The sequence below is a fragment of the Zalophus californianus genome, chromosome 11 (genome assembly GCF_009762305.2).
Source record: "Zalophus californianus isolate mZalCal1 chromosome 11, mZalCal1.pri.v2, whole genome shotgun sequence".
NCBI classification, from domain to species: Eukaryota; Metazoa; Chordata; class Mammalia; order Carnivora; family Otariidae; genus Zalophus; species Zalophus californianus.
This window is the reverse complement of record NC_045605.1, coordinates 63,538,499-63,554,652: the sequence shown is the minus strand read 5'-3', so window position 1 is coordinate 63,554,652 and position 16,154 is coordinate 63,538,499. Positions and strand designations below refer to the sequence as shown.

Below are 16,154 nucleotides of genomic sequence, written 5' to 3'. Positions count from 1 at the left end.
ATGAGAGGGGGGAGGGTCAGAGGGAGAAGCAGACTCCCTGCTGAGCAGGGAGCCCGATGCGGGACTCGATCCCGGGACTCCAGGATCATGACCTGAGCCGAAGGCAGTCGCTTAACCAACTGAGCCACCCAGGCGCCCACAAAAACATTTTTTTAAAAAACAAAGAAGCAAGTTTAAATCTTAGAAACGGAAAATAAATTAGGAATTCAGCAGACGAATTTGAAGTAGATTGGACACAGCAGAAAAGAGGAATAGTAAACTGAATGCTAGGTCAGTGGAGAACAAACATGTTACCGGATGGAGAAAAAAAAACAAAAAGTGTGAGCTATACAGGAAACTGTGGAAAGATTTAACACATGTGCAATTGAAGTCCAAGCAAAAAGTAGAAGAAATTTCTGAAGAAATATTCAGTGATAATATTCCAAACATGAAAGACCATGAGCTACAAATTCAAGAAGCCCTGCACCTTCCAAACAAGGTAAGTATAAGAACAACCACACTTTGAGCAATCATAACAAGACCACAGGAAGCCAAAAGCAAATGTTAAAAGCTCTGGGGTGTTGGTTTTCAACCTTCTCCTGGGAGTTTCCCGGGTATGATTTGAAACCAGCCCCCTTACATACAGAGCAGGGAGAAATAAAAAAAATGAGGCGGCCGTTCCAGGTTGGAAGGTGGCAGTTTAGCAAAGGGAACTTACATTCAAGGCTTGTCTTGGGTGACAGCAAAATGGCAAATGGATCCGCACACCCACCAGCCAAACCTTCAAAGCTTGTAAAGAGGCTTTAACTGGGTGCAGCCAGGCAGACCGTGTAGGTGTTTTCAATACCAGTTACTGTCTCATAGCTGTGTCCTTGGAGCAGTCTCAGGGAGCAGGGAAGACAAAAGGAACATTCCAAGGACAGGGGAGGCGGCTAGGAGCCACTGAATGCCTGGGTCTAGCTTTTGGGTCAATGGGCAGTCATGTCTTTTTGATGATTTCCCCAACAAGGGGGAAATACAAGACACACTCCTTTTGAAAAAGAGGAGGGAAGAGGAGGAAGACTGCTAGCTGAGTTTTTGAGAGAAATGATAGAAACAAGAAAACAATTGCATCTTTTTTTTTAAGGGGTTCCCATTTTTTTTAAGATTTTTATTTATCTATTGAGAGAGAGAGAGAATGGTAGAGAGCAGGAGAGGGAAGAAGGTCAGAGAGAGAAGCAGACCCCCTGCCGAGCAGGGAGCCCGATGTGGGACTCCAGGATCATGACCTGAGCCGAAGGCAGTTGCTCAACCAACTGAGCCACCCAGGCGCCCCAACAATTGCATCTTAAAAGTGCTCCAAGATTTGTAACCGGTAACCTAGAATTCTACCCAAAAGAGTTATCTTCAAGAATGAAAGTGCACAGAACTACACTAGTCCATTGTCTCAGTGTCCAATTCTTGGTTTTGATATGGTGCTTTAGTAACCCCTGGGTGAAACTGCATAAAGGGTACACAGGACCTTTTTGTACTATTTTGCAGCTCCTTAAATCTATAATTATTTCAAAATAAAAACATTTCAAAAGTGAAAAAGAAAATGAAGGTACTGCAAAGACTCTTTATGACCAAAAACAAACCAACCCACCCCAAACTTAAAATTCATCACCAGCAAACGTAGTAAAAGAAGAAATAATAGAATTTTTTTTAAGCAGAAAGAATGTCAATGCTGGTATAGGCATAGTGCTGAAGAAAGGAATGAAAGGCACCAAAAAGAATAAATATCTGGGAAACTAAGGAGGTACAACAGCTGGGGGAACAGCTTTGAGAAATAATTAAGAAATAGAGTTGGCCTACACTGGTAGGTAGATGGTAATCCTGTCGCCACTGCCCGTAGCCTCAGATTAAAATGAGAAAGTACTCTCTTGTAGAATCTTCTAGAATAGTAACTTTATTGAAGTATAATTTACATACACACGATTTAAATATATAGGTAGATGACTTTTGACAAATGTAAACACTTGTATAACCACCATCCCAATGACAGTGTTCAATGATTTCCTCACCCCCAAGAAATTACCTGTCACTGCTTTGCCTTCAGTCTTCTCTAATACTCTGCTACAGCTAGGGTTCACAGAATATGAGGAATGTCAGTGACTTCCTAAGTCCCAATCCACTCCAGAAGAAGAACATTTTCCTGAAATTTATATAGACTAAAAATCTTTTAACAACAGCTCAGGATCTTTAAAATTTTCTCCCTGTTCATATTTCTGTCTTCTAGGTAGCAATCTACCATCTACAGTTATCAGGAAACTTCTAAAAAAAAAATTCTTGCAAAAGGAGTTTTTGATTGTTCCCACAGGGATATTCTTCATCCTTATTTTCTGATGTGCTCTTTGGGGAAAATGCTTTTTCCCATTCCTATTATTCTCTATCCATCTTTGGAAGAGATATCTATTAGCATAACACACCTTTCTTAGCCTTCACTCCCTCCTTCCCTAGAAGTAGTAAATTAGCTGGTGGTATGTTTGGAGGGGAAAACGAGATATGTAGTTGTATTAGCTTGTGAGAGCGGCTATAACAAAGTACCACAAACTGAGTGGCTTAAAGAACAGAAATTGATTGTCTCACAGTTCCGGAGGCTGGGAGTCCAAGATCAAGGTGTCAGCAGGCTTGGTTCCTTCCGAGGGCTGCGAGATCTGTTCTAGCTCTCTCACTTAGTTTCTGATGATTTGTGGGCAATCTTTGGAGTTTCTTGGCTTGTAGAAGCATAACCCATTTCTCTGTATATTTCACATGAGGTTCTCCCTGTGCGTTGTCTGTATGCAAATTCTTTTTTTTTTTTTAAACGAGGATACTAGTCAATAGTGGATTAGAAGCCCATCCTACTCCAATATGACTTTATCTTAACTAATTACATCTGTAACATCTGTATCTATTCCCAGATAAGGTCACATTCTGAGATACTGGTGGTTAGGACTACAACACATGAATTTTGGAGGGACACAATTCAACCCCGAAGAGCAATCCCAACCTTTCCTCTTCCCTGTTTCTCTTGGGAGCGAGCTTGCCCTCAGCGCTCTGGGCTACTCTTGGCCGTGCTGTAAACAGATGGGGAAAGACCCAGTCTCACTGGGGAGACCTGAGTATTTCCAGTACTGCCAGGGACAGAGAAGGAGAGTGTCACGTTCTGGGATTCAGAACACCTTCTTCTGCCTTCTCTTTTTGCCATTTCCTCAGTTGATTTAGAATTTGGGAGGGAAAAAACAGGTGCCAATGTGTATTCTCTGCAATAAAAGAGGTAACAGTGCCACACCACACCACTTACATCTGGGTGATTGGATTACTGAAGCCCTTAGAGTGGAAATACAAAGGAAAAATCTCTGCATGGACTTACCATCAACTGGAGAGTCTTTAAGTGCCTAGAAAGGAGAGACTTAGATAAGGAAGTGTCAGTACGCAACATGTCTTCCATCTGACAGAAGGAACGGGGTGGAGGGAGGTAGACTATTTTGATGGGTGTGATGGTCACCCCAAATCTCTTCAGTACGAGGCCTTACAAAGAGATGCCACTTACTGAGAAAGGACCAGAGGAGAAGGAATAGTTTTGTAAGAAGTATGATAAATTCGGGCGCCTGGGTGGCTCAGTTGGTTAAGCGACTGCCTTCGGCTCAGGTCATGAATCTGGAGTCCCGGGATCGAGTCCCACTTTGGGCTCCCTGCTCGGCGAGGAACCTACTTCTCCCTCTGGCCCTCCCCCCTCTCATGTGCTCTCTCTGTCTCTGTCTCTCTCTCTCTCATTCTCACGCTCTCAAAATAAATAAATAAATCTTTAAAAAAAAAAAGTATGATAAATTCAAGTCAGGGTGCCCTGAGTTTGAGAGTCTTGTGGGAAAGGCCAGTGGAGAAGTTCATCTGTGCTCCAAGGAAGGGTGTGTAGGGATTCTGTCACCACACAGGTGGCAGCTGAACTCAGGGGAGAAGATAAGATCACCCAAGGGGATTGTGGGTGTTATCTGGTTTGGCTCTCTTAAAGGCCACACAGAGGAATCATGATCTTTGCTCTGGCTTAAATAAAGTGAAAATAGAAGCTTTTTGGAGACACTAACATCAATGCTTCCAAAAGTTTAAATATCCATTGACAAAGGGAGGACAATACCTTTAAAGGAAGTGACATGAACAGCCTTACTTGTCAATATTACCATTTATTACACATCTGCTGGGGACAAGTTTTTTTCCAAAATGTTATTTAACAAGATGGAATTCAATTAAGTTTGATCTTTGATGGAAATAACTTTCTTTATTTAAATAGGACTCACAGCTGATGAATGGTACTATTTTGCAAAGGTATTCTTACCTTGAAAAGTTCATATTTAATTTGAATGAAGTAGATTTCCATGTTAATGATATATTTCACTTTCCATATGGAAGTAAACATTGGCTTTTTATATTTATAGGAGTTCTTCACTATCAAAGTGATAAAGTTAATGATAAATATCATCAAAGTATCCAGCACAAATGTTTCCTCAAATCATTGGTTTGTTATTTATGGATTCATATCTGATGTAATTCAGAAGAACCAATACGTTTTAGCCATTAGTTTTCTCATGGCCTCTTTCACCTCCTTGTTTCTCAGGCTGTAGATGAGGGGGTTCAACATGGGGACCACCACTGTATAGATCACTGATGCCACTTTGACCTGATCAGCTGAATAACTCGACTTGGGCATCACATAAACAAACAAAACTGTCCCATAAAACAAAGTGACTGCAGTGAGGTGGGAAGTACAGGTAGAGAAGGCCTTCTTCCTCCCCTCAGTAGAGCGCATATTCAGGATTGAGTGGAGGATGTAGCCGTAGGACACAATTATGGTAAACAGTGTGCTTATGAGGACAGATGCAGAAGAGATGGCGGGAGATATTTCAGCAATATAAACATGGCCACAAGAAAGCTTCAAGAGTGGAAAGAGGTCACAGAAAAAATGGTTGATTTTATTTGGTCCACAGAAGGATAGATTCATCAAACAGCCCGTAAATGATGAAGCATTCATGCATCCACCCAGGTAGGAAGCCCCCAGTAGGAGGAAGCAGACCACTGGGGACATCTGGGTGGAGTAGAGCAAGGGAGAGCAGATGGCCACATAGCGATCATAGGCCATGGTAGCCAGCAGGAAGCACTCTGTAGTCCCAAAGGTGACGTCAGAGCCAAGTTGGGCTATACAGCCCGTGACAGGGATGGTCGTTCTCTCTCTTAAGAAACTCATGAGCATGACTGGCGTGACTGACGTGGAATACCCGATGTCCACGAAGGCCAAATGGCTGAGGAAAAGGTACATCGGGTTGTGGAGCTGTGGGCTGCTTCGGATTAAGATGATTATACTGATATTTCCCACTATGGTAACTATATAAACGCCCAGGAAAATCACAAAGAAGATGGCACATAGTGTGGGGTTATCTGTTAATCCCAGAATAATGAACTCTGTCACTGTTGTATGGTTTTCAGTCTCCATCTATCCATTTAATGGTGCCTATTGAAATCAGAACCAGAGGAGGTTACACTGGTTGAAATTACCCCACACTTAATGTAGATATCTAAACAGAACCGTACAATTACAATTTTTAAATGGTAACTCTGCCTCACTCATAGAGTACTTTGTGCACATGAATTTTTTCAAATTCCATGAAAATATTAAAATTGAAGACTCAGTGATCTTAGAAGTCAGCTATTTTACCCCTATTTGTATACCATAGAGCAAGTCTTCCCCATGTGTACCAGAAATACATAAAAGGGTATTACACCAATACCGATTGTAGTAACATAAACTGTAAATCACCAAAATGATCATGGAAAGGCCAGCTCTTCATTTTCCACCGCCATCCCAAATGTGCCTCTGCCCCAGTATTCTCTTTTTTAGTAAATACTATCAACATTTATCCAATTATTGGACAAACAATATGGAACTTCAACATCTCTTTCTTACTTGATCCTTTTCCTGGAATGAAAAAATTACATCCTTAGTTATAATTGATACCAGGGGCTGGAAAGTGTCTATGTCCAAGATGAAAGGGGCAAATAGAATTTTTGCCCTTGTTACGAGCTAAATCCTGGATATTTTGCAAAATTTTCCAGGACTTATCTCTTACACCATACTTTTTCATCCTTCTGAGAATGCATGAAGCAGTAAGAAGAGTCCAGGTATTTTTATGGACTGGGATTAATTGGAAAGTGAACTGAAATGAAGCATTTGGGGAATTGCATTAGTAAGTTTTGGTCTCATCAGTTCTATTAAGCAACTATAGGGAAATGGGAAGTAAGAGCATATGATGGTGATGGGGGGAGAGGGTAGTTAGAGAGGTATGGATGCAAGTAGCCAGCTAGGAAGGCTAGGGAATTGGACTGAAAGAAAGATTAGCATTTCAGAATAATATTCCCTTAGTTCAAATTAGAGCACATGATCAAGGACAGGGGAGAATATATTAAGTTACATTCAGTCATTTCCATGGCTCTTCTGGTTTAAAGACCAAAATATGTTGAATAATCTGCTTTTTCCTGAAGAGCTTCTATCTGAAGAAGAATTAAGAAAAAAATACATATATAACTGTCAGCAACCATGCACATTTTACTCAATGTTATATGTTAATCATGGCAATGACGTCCTACAGTATGAACAGTACTAGGGTTATGTGTCTGAATCCTCACATTCTGGCATTTTTAATGAGACAAAGCCTCAAACTGAAATAAATTTTTTGAGAAAAAAATAAATGGCTGAAAGACACAAACGTTTTCAAAGTTGGATATGAATGCCAGCAGGGAAGGCAAAGGGGTGTGCAGAAATACCTCGGACTTTGCAGCCACGCAAACTTGGAATCGGTTTCTAGCTCTACCTCTCACTGTCTATGGAATCAGAGGCATGTTACAAGAAGTTGTTGATCTTCTGTTTCCTTACCTGTAAAAAGGAAATAATGATACATACCTCATGTGATTCTTGTGTTAAAAATGATATGATGTGGATGAAAAGACCAAGCACTGTGTACGCAACAAATAAATGCTCAGTTACTAATAATTTACTCGAAATAATCGACTTGTAACTTCTTGTACATATAAGAGAATCAAATATTTCTGTGTCCTTAAAAAAGAGCAAGGATAAATTAGCGACACATTCACTGCAACAGTAGGGATAGGCTCCAAGGAATTGTCACTGAACAGCAGAGCCATATTTAAGTGAGGCTTGTGTCATTTGAGATAAGGCCCAAATCACTTACTTCACTTGTAATTACAAATTAATTAGTTTATTTGTTTTGGAAAACTACATTGAGAATCCACTGGGATAGAGAAATTACATGTGCACATCTATTGGGACAGAGAAATTACATGTAAACATGATTACATAAAAGTGTATGAATGAAATACATACTCTGAGGTTCCATTTACTTTTTTAATTAAATGAAAAAATTAAACATTTCAATTTACATTGAAAATAATCATAACATTTTACTATCATTGAAGTTGATTATTAGATCAACATGACTAATATGGCTGTGACAATTTGTGGCATTTCTGAAGTGTGGCTATATTCAGTGGTCGAGGTTTTCATGTCACCTATGTTTAGCAATAATTTGGGTTTGCTAGTACAGTTTAATTTACAAACATGAATCCACTGGAATTGCAATGTAAATGATGTACATTTAAAAAAATCATATGTATTTTTCACATGTAATATGGATCTGTCCTAGGACACTTGACATACACACCATGCTTGTTGGTGGCAGGTATTTCTCACACACATGCTCTTCCCTCTTCCCTTTTGTCAATTTTGATCCACCAACATGTAAGCTTTCTAATAAAACAATGAAGCTCACACTAACGTTTTCCTTAGGACTCTGCCATCCACAACTGCCACATAGACTGGCAGGTTGTCAAAGATACATGGCCACAGTCGACCCTGGCTGTATTCTTGAACCATGGCCACACAGCACAACATTCTCTAAGGTTGAAAGTCAGGTTCCTTTGCTTCTGGGACTGAGCCCATCAATCAATAGTCTTCAGAACAAAGCTAATCCTGATAATCCACATTAGAAAGATCTAACAGCTCAAATACCTCAAATCCAGCAAATTAGGAAATGGACATGCTGTGAGACTCCTTGTCCTAGAAAGATACTGTTCCTTTAGGTTTTAAGGAAGCCCAGCTGTGGCTGATGAATGACACAAATAGGGAGCCATCAATTCCACAAAAACATTCCAGATCATATCTGGGAGAATTAAATTCCCTTCTTTCCTGTACTTCTCCCAAAATTTTGTTCACACCACTTGGTTAGTACCCATTATAGTTGGAAGATCTTGTTGTTTCCCGGGTGTGAAAGTGCAGTGTGTATGACTAATTATTTTTGTATCCTCTTTAATGGTGTAGTGCTGGGAATATAGGAGGCACTAAATATTTTGTTTGTTTGTTGAATTAGTGTTAAACAATTTCTAGAAAATCTTTCTATGTATCAGATATTACACTATGACCTAAAGATAAATAGGTACTCCTACATCTCTATCTTTACCTAACTACAAACCATCTTATGATTGTATTCATCACTCTACCCCCTTCCATTGGAAGACTGATTCCTAGTTACCTTAGGTCTCAGGTTTAAATTTATTTCACCACTGAAGCATCCTCTGACACCTTGGACTAAGTCATAGTCTCACAGTGAATAGTTTCAGAGAGCCCCGAGATGTGTTCTGCACTTATTACACCTTTACTTATGTAGGTACTAGTGTAAATAATTGCTCATTGTCTTTTTTTTTTAGATTAATATCTACAGGTGGGATTACTGGATGATATGGTAGTTCTATGAGTAACCTCCATAGACCATTTTGCATTCCCCAAACAATGTACAAAAGTTTGCTCCTTCTTCACATCCTCACCTACACTTGTCTTTTGTTTTGTTTTGTATTTTTTTATAATAGCCATCTTGGCACATATGAGGTGATATTGTGGTTTTGATTTGCATCTACATGATGATTAGTGATGTGGAGCGTCTTTCCTTGTACCTCTTGGCCATTTTTACATTTTTATGTCTTCTTTGAAGAAATGTCTGTTCAGGTCTTTAGGCCATTTTTTAAATCGAGTTATTAGTGTTTTTGCTATTGAGTTGTTTTTATTGAGTTGTTCCTTATATATTTTGGAACCTAACCTCTTATCAGATACAGGGTTTACAAATATTTTCTCTTATTCTGTAGTTGCCTTTTCACTTTGGTGATTGTTTTCATTGCGGGGCAGAGGTTTTTTAGTTTGATGTTGTCCAACTTATCTATTTTTGTTTTTGTTGCCTGTGATTTTGATGTCATACCAAAAAAATTTATTGCCAAGACCAACGACATGAAGCCTTTCTCCTGTGTTTTCTTCCAGGGGTTTTCTTCTTGCACTTTTAGTTCTTACATTTAAGTCTTTAATACATTTTGAGTTGATTCTTGTGTGTAGTGTAAGGTAAGAGTTCAATTTCATTCTTTTGCATGTGGATATCCAGTTCTCCCAACACCATTTATTGATGAGACTATCTATCCTTTCCTCACTGTGTATTCTTGGTGCTCTTGTCGAAAATTATTTGTACATGCATGTGTTTATTTTTGGCTCTCTATTCTATTCATTGCTCTATATGTCTGTCTTTATGTCAGTACCATACTGTTTTAATTACTGTAGCTTTGCAATATTATTTGAATCAGGAAATGTGATGCCTACAGCTTTGTTCTTCCTTCTTAAGATTATTTTGGCTGGGGGAGACGAACCATGAGAGACGATGGACTCTGAAAAACAAACTGAGGGTTCTAGAGGGGAGGGGCGTGGGGGGATGGGTTAGCCTGGTGATGGGTATTAAAGAGGGCACATGCTGCGTGGAGCACTGGGTGTTATGCACAAACAATGAATCATGGAACACTACATCAAATACTAATGATGTAATGTATGGGGATTAACATAACAATAAAAAATTAAAAAGAAAAAATAAAAATAAGGAAATGTGACATTCTTACACTAAAAAAAAAAAAAGATTATTTTGGCTGTTTGGGGGCCCTTTGTGACTCCATATGAATTTTAGAGTTATTTTTCCTATTTCTATAACAAAATCTATTGAGATTTTGGTAGGGATGCACTGAATCTACTTTGGGTAGTATGGATATTTTAGCAAGCCTTCCAACCCAAGGACCCAGGGTGTTTTTACATTTGCTTGAGTCTTGTTTAATTTCTTTTATCAATATTTTGTAATTTTCAGTATACAAGTCTTTCACCTCCTTCGTTAAATTTATTCCTAGGTTATTTTATTCCTTTTGGTGTTATTGTAAATGGGATTATTTCCCTGTGTTTCCCTGTGAGCAGAGAACTATGGCAGGTTGCATACCTGAGGGCAAGTGCATAGTCTGGCCTGATTATACTGAGAGACCTTGAAGGGGAAAGAAGGAATTCGTCAATCCTTGGATGACAGTGTGAACTGCCTGGACAGACAGAAATCTAGAAGAAACCCAAGTGCAAAAAAGAAATCCTTTCACCCAAAAATTCCCTTCTCTTATACTCTAAGGATTTTACCTAGAAAGCAGCCTTGGAGGAAGAACTGGTAATATCAGCAAAATCACATAGTCGCACACATTCTCAAGTAAATAGAGGTGTGGGCTTTGCCTTTTTGAATTCATAGGCAAAACAAAATATTTAAAATTATAACCCAACACTGAGTTTCAAAAGTATAAAGCCTCGAGAAGAATATATGAGAGAATATCATTATAATCTTGGATTGGGTAAAGATTTCTTGAACTTGTTGCTAAAGCACTAAACAATAAAGAAAATATTGTTAAATTAGACTTCATTAAAATTAAAAACGTTTGTTCATCAAAAGATACAATTAAGAGAGTGACAAGGCAAACCAGAATGGGAGTGTAACCTTAAAACGTACAAATCTGCCAAAGGATTTATAGACAGATTATAGTAAGAACAAATCAATAAGTACAATATGAGAACAAAATTGGCAAAGGACTTGAAGAGACATTACACAAAAGAAGATATACAAGTGGCTGATAAATATATATTTTTTAAATGTGGAACATAAGAGATCCAGGGAGGTGAGAGGGAACACTGCCTGATTACTTCATTGTAAAACCTGGTGACTAGCCTGGGATTCTCTGGTGTTATCTTTTTTTTTTAATTTTAATTTTTTATTTTTTTGAAGATTTTATTTATTTATTTGACAGATAGAGAGTGAGCACAAGTAGGCAGAGAGGCAGGCAGAAGGAGAGGGAGAAGCAGGCTCTCCACTGAGCAGGGAGCCGGACGTGGGGCTCGATCCCAGGACCCCAGGATCATGACCCGAGCCGAAGGCAGCCGCTTAACCGACTGAGCCACCCAGGAGCCCCTCTGGTATTATCTTTTTAAAAAAACTGTGGATAAATAACTTCATCCACCAGAGAGCTGAGTTACCAGGACTTCTTTAAGCTAGCTCCTTTTGTAGGCTGTCTTTATATCCCTATTTGCAAAGAGTTATACTTTCACCAATTTATATGCCAGGAACATTGAATTGGGGAGAATTGGAATCTACTCTTGCTCTAGGACTCATTTGACACACACCACTTTTGTAATAATTGGAAAACCATATTTTACTCTTCAAACATGGTTAATCAGAAGTCATGGGGACGGTTCTGGAGGCAGGGAGGTAATTAAGGAGGCTGAAAACTATCCAGGCTCAACCATAAACACCTAAAATAAAGCCGTGACAGAGTGGTGGCAATGAACACCTTGGGAGATATTACAAAGAAGGATGGCAGGTATATTCCGTGCCTGCAGCAGCCTGGATGTCTTAATCCATAATTTTATACCCTGGAAATACCAACCGTCTTGCTGAAAGAAAGCTCCACTGTGCCGTAGCCCCCTCCACAGCACCACTCCCCGGTAGTTTTTCCTACTATTCAAAGGCTTGTCAGCAAAGGTTCAAAGACAAGTGTTTGCAGACAAAGCTTTGAGAAATATGAATACCTACTGGGAATTCTCAAAGGAGCTCTCAAAGACTCAGCCTTCAGAGTTCCTTCTTTGTTACCTGGATTAAGTCGTCTTGGTAACAAAACTATGGAATAAATTCTTTTGGTCTGTCTTATTCTAGGTGGGAATAAAATTTTTCAAGACTCCAGCATAACTATTTCAAAAGATTATGATAACCCTGTATAAGACAGGCCAAGTCAGGGTGCCCGGGTGGCTCAGTTGGTTAAGCGCCTGCCTGGGCTCAAGTCATGATCCCAGGTCCTGGGGTGGAGTCCCAGGCCGGGCTCCTTGCTCAGCGGGGAGCCTGCTTCTCTCTCTTCCTCTGCCCCTCCCCCTGCTTGTGCTCTCGCTCTCACTATCTCTCTCCCTCTGTCAAATAAATAAATCAAAAAAAAAAAAAAAAAGGCCAAATCTTCAAGTCTTCCTGAGAAAGTGACCTAGACTGGTAACACTACCATCAATTGCATTTCCACTGAGTACTTGAGGCTTTCTAAGATGTTAATTTACACGACGATATTTTAAAAATATAGAACCTAATAGAAGAAAAAGAAAACACTCTAATCATGGACTGTAAACAATGAACAAAGGGGAGAAAAAAAGTCTCCTAACCCTGAAATGTACACATTTAATTTGAACCCAGCAGAATTTCATGAAATATTTTGTGACTCTAGAAAATTACAAATTAAAGTTGGCATTAGTTAACATAATGGCATTGGGTATTTAAGATAGTTCTTTGCATAAAGTGATAAGGCTATTGGAAAACATAAACATCTATTACACATATTCTGGAAACTATCATTTTCCAGTTTCTGGAATCACACTGAATTTCTTTCAAAATAACCAATGTCTTCTAGCTAGCCATCAATTTTCTCATGGCCTCTTTCCCCTTTTTGTTTCTCAGACTGTAGATCAAGGGGTTCATCATGGGTCTCACCACTGTGTAGAACACAGATACCACTTTAATATGGTCAGATGAGTGACCTGACTTCAGTATGACATAGACAAATGTGACTGTCCCATAAAACAAAGTGACCGCACTGAGGTGAGAAGTACAAGTAGAGAAGGCCTTGTGTCTTCCGTCAGGGGAGTGCACATTTAGGACCGAGTGCAGGATGTATAGATATGAAACATGTATGATAAACAGTGTGATTACAGTGATTGACCCAGCTAAGATGGCAGGAGATATTTCAGCAACATAAATATGGCTACGAGAAAGCTTCACTAATGGTGGGAGGTCACAGAAGAAATGGTTGATTTTGTTTGGTCCACAGAAAGTCAAACTCAATAAACAGCCAGTAAATGATGAAGCATTCACACATCCTCCCAGATAGGAAGCAGCCAATAGGATGATGCAGACTCTGGAAGACATGAGTGTAGAGTAGAGAAGTGGAGGAGAGCAGATGGCCACATAGCGATCACAGGCCATGGCAGCCAGCAGGAAGCACTCAGCCGTTCCAAACACAACATCAGGGCCAAGCTGAGCTATGCAGCCTGCCACAGGGGTAGTAGTTCTCTCTCTTAGGAAACTTACAATCATGATGGGTGTGACCGAGGTCAAATACTTCATATCCACAAAAGCTAAACGACTGAGGGGTGTGAAGTTGAGGGCTTCTATGGATTAACATGATTATGCTGCTATTGCCCAATATGGTAGCAACATAGATTCCTAGAAAAACCACAAAGAAGATGGAACAAAGTGTAGGATCCTCTGTTAACCCCAAAATAATGAACTCGGTCACCATTGTGTGGTTTTCAGTTTCCATCTTATTTGTAATTGAAATAAAATTGTATTGAAATAAAAACCAGTGTGTATTAAGAATAAATTAAATGATCTCATAGGTAACATATTTACTTTACTATTCACCCTATTAAAAAAATCAAAACAGGGGCGCCTGGCTGGCTCAGTCAGAAGAGCATGAGGCTCTTGATTTTGGGGGCGTGCAGTTGAGCCCCACACTGGATTAGAAATTAAATAAATAAACTTTAAAAAATCAAAACATAGATCCCTTTTGTCTAATGCTTACACTCTACAAAATGTTTGCAAACATATTTACATTATGCATGATTTGAGAATATTAATGTCCATTACTTTAAGGCCAAAGATACAAAGAGTATCTTTGTATACTGTGACCCAGATCAGAGCACAGTTAACACATTTCATCATTAGATTAGTTCAGGTTGTTGAATGAACACTTAAATCTGATGAGAACCAGAAAAGTCAAAGTGATTGACCTTAAGCTAGTGTTTAGCAATATCCAATTTGCTCTTATCTTGTTCACCTGGGAGACCACACTTCCCAGCCCCTTTGTGGTTAAGTGAGACTGTGAACACTACATGCCAACAGGCTAAATGAGGAAATGCCGTATGTCTCTTCTAGATCAAATTAAATTACCACTGGACAGCTTTCTCTTCTTCTTCCACAGTGATATATTCTACATGATACAACTAGAAGATAGTGGTACCTCCCACCAGCCTGGGATTTGAAGGAATGTGGAAAACAGAGAATAACTGGAAATATACTAGAAGTGAAAAAATAAATCTATGCTGTGTTAGGCTACACTGAGTTTCCAGGGTTGATTTTTTAGAAGAGCATAACATCACTTTACCCGGTTAATATAATTACAGATTGGCTATAAATGGAAGCTGTGTGTAGGGTTTAATCCTGAGAACAGCATGAGAAATACATACACTTTGGATTATTAATTGTACTTCAGGTACTATACAGACCTAACAAAAAGATACATTTCCTAATCATATATGAATCACATATATAGACTATGTGGACACAATGCTTCCATGCTTATATTATGCTAGCTGTGCGAGTGCAAGACAGTAATACATAAACGTAAGGAATATCAAAGATCATTTCACCCAACAAAATTAATGAGTGGGTTTAATCATAAGAATGCAAAAATTAAAATTAAAGCAGACTTTCATTTTAAGCAATACTGTCAACATGAAGTATCCTAAAACATTCTCAACGAAATACTTGGATAAACTGCTAATTTAAATATTGAAAAACACCTTCAGAAGGCAGAAGTGAGCTTTCATGTAAAAGGAAATCTCAACCAACTAAAAATGGTGTGACAGTTGATAATCAGCACAATAAGCTAAAAAGCAGAACTGCAACGGTCTAGGGACACCTGGGTGGCTCAGTCGGTTAAGCATCTGCCTTCAGCTCAGGTCATGATCCCAGGGTCCTGGGATCAAGTTCCAAATCGTATCAGTCTCCTTGCTCAGTGGGGAGCCTGCTTCTCCCTCTGCCTGCCGCTCCCCCCGTTTGTGCTCACTCTTGCTCTCTCTCTCTCTCTCTCTCTCTCTGACAAATAAATAAATAAATAAAATCTTAAAAAAAAAAAAAAAAGAACTGCTACTGTCTGGACCTTCACCAATCTCCACAACTAAGGACCTTGTGCTTTTTTTTTTTTTTTAAAGATTTTATTTATTTATTTGACAGAGACAGACACAGCGAGAGAGGGAACACAGGCAGGGGGAGTGGGAGAGGGAGAAGCAGGCTTCCCGTGGAGCAGGGAACCTGAAGTGAGGCTCGATCCCAGGACCCTGGGATCATGACCTGAGCCGAAGGCAGATGCTTAACCGACTAAGCCACCCAGGCGCCCCAGGACCTTGTGCAGGCCCTGGAGGGAAGGGTTGGATACGTTGGAGTGTTGAAACTGAGGCTCTCAAGCCCTCCCCACATATCTCCTCATAATTTACTCTCTGAGTATCCCATAAACCATCATTATAATCATTCCCATGGTTGCACATCCATTTCCTTGTTGCTCTTCTTTTTTGTTCTCACCTAACAAAAGTGACTTCTGGCTAAATGCAATTTTCAGCTTACTCTACACCTACACTCTTAGACCAAACTGTGTCTGGGGAAAAATGTGCAAATGCATTGACTGGTCTCATTTAAGCTGTGACCACAAACTTCAAGCGAGCCTCCACAGATGCCCCATTATACTATATTGTCTTAGTACATTCACTCACTTGTCCTTCTATTCCAACCTCATCTCTGATAAGGAGTGGGTAAATTGTAGCCTACAGCGATTAGAAAATTTTATTACTATCACACACATTATTGATAACTAAGCTTGAAACTAGACCTTATGTTTCTTTCCCTAATGGATGAGTACAGTTGAATCCAGGCAATTGTCCAATGAAGAAAATCAAATATCAGAATGCATACTTGATTCAC

General features: G+C 39.4%; 2 protein-coding genes across 2 annotated transcripts; both read right to left on the bottom strand.

The window, feature by feature from the left end:
* Positions 1-4,525: 4,525 nt before the first annotated feature.
* LOC113914129 (olfactory receptor 481) lies at positions 4,526-5,470 on the bottom strand. The gene has a single exon (XM_027579030.2). The coding sequence runs from the start codon at positions 5,462-5,464 to the stop codon at positions 4,526-4,528; it is 939 nt and encodes a 312-aa protein (XP_027434831.1). The 5' UTR covers positions 5,465-5,470.
* Positions 5,471-12,806: 7,336 nt separating this feature from the next.
* On the bottom strand, positions 12,807-13,719 carry LOC113913632 (olfactory receptor 481-like). Its single transcript, XM_035723130.1, is given in 2 exon segments — positions 12,807-13,542; positions 13,544-13,719. Coding segments are annotated over 2 exon segments (912 nt in total).
* Positions 13,720-16,154: the final 2,435 nt, after the last annotated feature.